The following is a 4,112-nucleotide window of genomic DNA, read 5'->3' as shown; positions in this document are numbered from 1 at the left end:
TATCTCTAAGGATTCAAGAGTTTTCTGAGTTGGTGGAGCGGGCCAGACTGATAGAGATTGATTTTGTAACACCAGTATCCAAATGTGAGGTGGGCTTCATATATGATGTCAGTAGGAGGAGGAGAAGAGATAAATCTAGTTGAGAGAGAGAGAGAGAGAAGAAAAGCAGGTATAATGATTCATGGGGATCTACATCAATAGCATCTTCTGGCAGCTATAACGAGTGTATTTATTATGACCAACGACATACATGTCAATGCTACTTATTGATGGGCGATATTTCGCTATGGATAGCAGGGACATAAGGTAGTAGGTTGTCTTGAGAGGGGATTTGGAGAAAGAAATAATTCTAGTAAAGCACAATCCATATATACTATAGGACAGAGAAATATAGGGTCAAGAGCATACAATGAGAGATCAATAAACAAGGCAGATGATAAAACTGTTAGTGATAATTAGAGGGAGACTATTGCACGACAATTGATTGTACATACTCCAGTGATGGCACGTGTATATAACTTACAATATCTAGATTACAAACAACAACTTGAAAGTTCTTCTAGTAAGAAATTTATTTTAAATGATTTCATGACATAGCATATCATACATAATTGAATGACATGTGATAGTATGAACTGATGACTAAGATTTTTTTATGAGTTTGGATTTGTGATTTGATTGTACAAAAAAAAAAAAAAAATCACAAACCGTCTTCACCATAGCATTATTATTGTCGTATTTTACTTCCACGATTTTTTTTTTAATTTTTGGGTAGAGGATCAGGAGAGTGAGGATGATCATGATTCGTTCAAGTTCATGTTCTTTTTGTTTTAGCTATTCTTTTATAGTCATGACATGATAGATATGTGATTACTATATATATCATGAGGAATAATATATGATTTTTGAGAATGAATACAAACATATTTATTGATATTTTAAATTATAGAATTTATTTTCATTGTTTATTACTAATAGATGATATTTGATTGTTGATTATTAAAATATAAAAGAATAATTTCTTTCAAATTAAAGTATGGGGCATCACACATTGTGAGAAGGCATCAAGAAGCATAGTGACAACAAGATCCAATGAAGCTTCCTAGTGAGGGCATCAATGTTCAAACAATATGTAAGAGAGCTTACAAGCAAGGATATTGATGGTTTAGGTGATGTGTCAGTGAGACCCATTATAGAGTTAATGGAGTGCTATATAACATACTCATTAATGCTAGTGTTGAATAGATCAATCTTAAAAATCTTAAAATTTTATGTTATGTATCTAAATCATGCAAATATTTATTTCATTTGAAATAAAATAATATTAATGATATTTTTAATGTGATTTAAAAATTATAGCATTACATAAGTAAATTAAATATTTAGTCTTAAAAATATAAATATGTATAAAACTTTTGTGATATTCACAAAAGTCCCCACAAAAAAAATAAAAATAAAGCCAAGCTTTAAGGGATTACTTAGGATCACTTTTATTTGTTAATTTAATTTATATTTTAATATATAAAATAAAACATATTTATTATATTAAAATATATATTTCATTTTTAATTTTATTGAATATAAAATAAATATATTTATGATTTCAACTAGACGGGTCACTGACAGTTAATTGACAGTATGATGATGACTAAAACGTTAGATTTTTTTTATAAGCAATTGGATTTATGTTTAAAAAAATTTAATAAAAAAAAAATACATACTAAACAATAATAATTGTTAAAAAAAAAACAAAAGAAACAAATCCAAGCCCTAATACAACCTAATTCATCTTGCAAATTAATAAACTCACATGTGTCATAAGTTCTCCTTCTAGCTTACCTACAAAATCCACAATAAATATTTTTTTAAAAAAATTGCAATACATACAAAACAAGAATTACATAATTTTCCATTCTATAACCGAAATTCTTGGTGTTTTTGACTTTTTTACAAGCCATCTTCTTCCCCAAAACTAGCCCTAAAAAAAAACCAAAAAAAAAAAAAACACGCACACTCAATTAATGGCTTCAATGATTTTCGAGCTCTTCAAAATTAGATGAGAGCATTTTTCATTCTTAAGAAGCCATGGACGAGCTTTCCCGAAAGCTCGAGATTACCAAACAACTTTTTTCAAGTATTACATCCACCGGCGGCAGCCGTAGCGCCGCTGCTACTGCTCTCCTCCGACCACGAATGGAGGAAGAAGCTGTCCTCAAAGCAGCAGCTTTCACCGCCGAAGAACTCGGAAACTGCTCCGGTCGTCACGGCGGCCGCCACCGGCGAGTCTTGCAACTTCTCCAAGCCCATAAAAAGTACCTCATCCTCCGCCACCACTTCCATGTCTTCCACCAACAATATTCCTTCGTCGTCGTCGTCCTCTTCTTCTTCCTCCTCTTCTTCCTCCCCGCTCTCCTCCCTCTTTAACGGTGTGCTCGGCAAGCACACCGTCCGACTCCCCTCTTCTCCGACGGAAGCCGCCGACGAAAATTTCTGCCGTGTACTGCCGGCGAGCGAGTTCCGGTGAGTTGGAAGCGAGTGGTTGTGATCTCCGGTGTAAGTTATCACAAACATCGCTGGATCTGTACGGCTTCGCTCTACCTGCTTCCGAGCTAAGCATCCCTTTGAGCTGCTACATCTATAATATCCCCTATTCGATTTCCCCCAAAAAGTTAGCTTTCCTCTGTTTTTATTCTCTGAAACAAAGTAAAAGATATAAGATTACCGAGGATAAGGCGAGCCCTTGATGGGCTTCTGACCGTACTTTCTCCACGCCCACATGTCGGCGGCGAGCCCGTCGGCAGGGACTTCGCAGACCACTCGCTTCTGCTGATTCCACCTGAGAATTCTCCGGAGGGATCTAACCAAATGAGCAACCTTTCCACCGAGAAATCTTTAAAAAGGTAGAATGAAACCGAACTTTACCTTTTCTTCGAGCGGTACTTCGTCTGGGAGACCGGCCGCCTCGGCGCCGCCCGCGCCGCTGCTCCGGCGAGAGAAGAAGAGCAGGACAAAGTCGACGGCTTTGGCTTTGGCTGCTGAACCATAGAGAAAAAGGGCTTGCAGAACTCTTCGACCTCATTGTAAAAGCTCGTTGACGGTGCCTCCGCTGGCTTTGCAGTCGGGAGCGGCGGCGGCGGCGGTTGTGAAGCAGCGCGGCAGCTCCGAACCACAGCAAACAGATCCCAGCCGTCATCGTTCTTCTCCATCGCGAACATCAGTCCGTGAGAGCTGAAAATAAAGAAAGATATCGCCTTTTCGCGAGCTCCAACAGGTATTTTAATGGCGGGATTTGGAGATGGGAAAACGCGGCGCTGACCTTAACAGGGGAGGGAGGAGATGCAGGAAAGAGAGGGGTTGAGTTTTATCCGTGCGGGGATAAGATGGACATTTCACGTGTTGGTAGGCAATGCTGCACGGAAACCTCCTCTGGTTTTTCAAAACCGCTTCTGGTTTCTCTTTCCGCTTGACTTTGCTCAATGTCAAAGGATAGAGAAACGTGAGGTAGCGTTGTATTATTATTATTTTTTATATTTTTCGAAAAAGTCGTCTCCGCCCACTTCCACGCGTTGGCTCTTTAGTCCTCGCGGCCTCCGAGAAAAAGATTAGGCAGTTATTATCCGTATTTTGTTCGCACCCAGTATTTCACCCGTGGGTTTTATGTGCGTCGGGGTGGGGTATGAAAAAGAGTACGTATTTGGGTGCCGTTAGGTATGAGGGGGAACAAGCGGACGGCAGTGGCAGCGGCAGCGCTGCAGAGAATGGGAAAGTAGAGGGGCCCACCGGCCCGCGGTCCGCCGGGTGTGGTTCGGCCGGCCGTGAATCACGTGCGAATCACGTGGGTTTTGATGCTCGGTTGTGTACGGCTGTGATGAGACCGGGTGAGCATATCGACGGGCAACGGCTTCTGCATCATTTATAAGTTATTGAAGTATCGAACCAAATTATTTTGAAGTTGAGATTTTCACCTGCATCATTTGTGTGAAAAAAATATCTCATTGAAAAATTGGACACTCATAATTTATATATTTAGACAATCATTCTTCTTATATATTTATTTAAGAAAATAGCCTCAAAAATATTTTTGTTATCAAAATACCCTTAATAAGAGAAAA

The 4,112-nt window shown here is 39.0% G+C and overlaps 1 protein-coding gene across 1 annotated transcript; it reads right to left on the bottom strand.

The window, feature by feature from the left end:
- Positions 1–1,835: 1,835 nt before the first annotated feature.
- LOC110105927 (probable WRKY transcription factor 27) lies at positions 1,836–3,620 on the bottom strand. The gene is made up of 3 exons (XM_020835619.2): positions 2,923–3,620; positions 2,723–2,836; positions 1,836–2,647 (listed from the first exon to the last, which is right to left on the bottom strand). Exons 1-3 carry the CDS (start codon positions 3,213–3,215, stop codon positions 2,131–2,133), a joined length of 924 nt encoding a protein of 307 aa, XP_020691278.1. The 5' UTR covers positions 3,216–3,620; the 3' UTR covers positions 1,836–2,130.
- Between the last annotated feature and the right edge of the window lie 492 nt (positions 3,621–4,112).

The sequence above is a fragment of the Dendrobium catenatum genome, unplaced genomic scaffold, assembly GCF_001605985.2.
Source record: "Dendrobium catenatum unplaced genomic scaffold, ASM160598v2 fragScaff_scaffold_783, whole genome shotgun sequence".
In the NCBI taxonomy this organism is placed as follows: Eukaryota; Viridiplantae; Streptophyta; class Magnoliopsida; order Asparagales; family Orchidaceae; genus Dendrobium; species Dendrobium catenatum.
Note: the sequence above shows the minus strand (reverse complement) of the source record. Positions and strands in the feature narration are given on the sequence as shown.

Coding starts and splice junctions, on each gene's coding strand:
- LOC110105927 (XM_020835619.2), bottom strand. CDS start 3,215: ATGTTCGCGATGGAGAAGAACGATGACGGCTGGGATCTGTTTGCTGTG. Junction 2,837..2,922: donor AAGTACCGCTCGAAGAAAAG/GTAAAGTTCGGT, acceptor GAGAATTCTCAG/GTGGAATCAGCAGAAGCGAG. Junction 2,648..2,722: donor AAGGGCTCGCCTTATCCTCG/GTAATCTTATAT, acceptor GAAATCGAATAG/GGGATATTATAGATGTAGCA.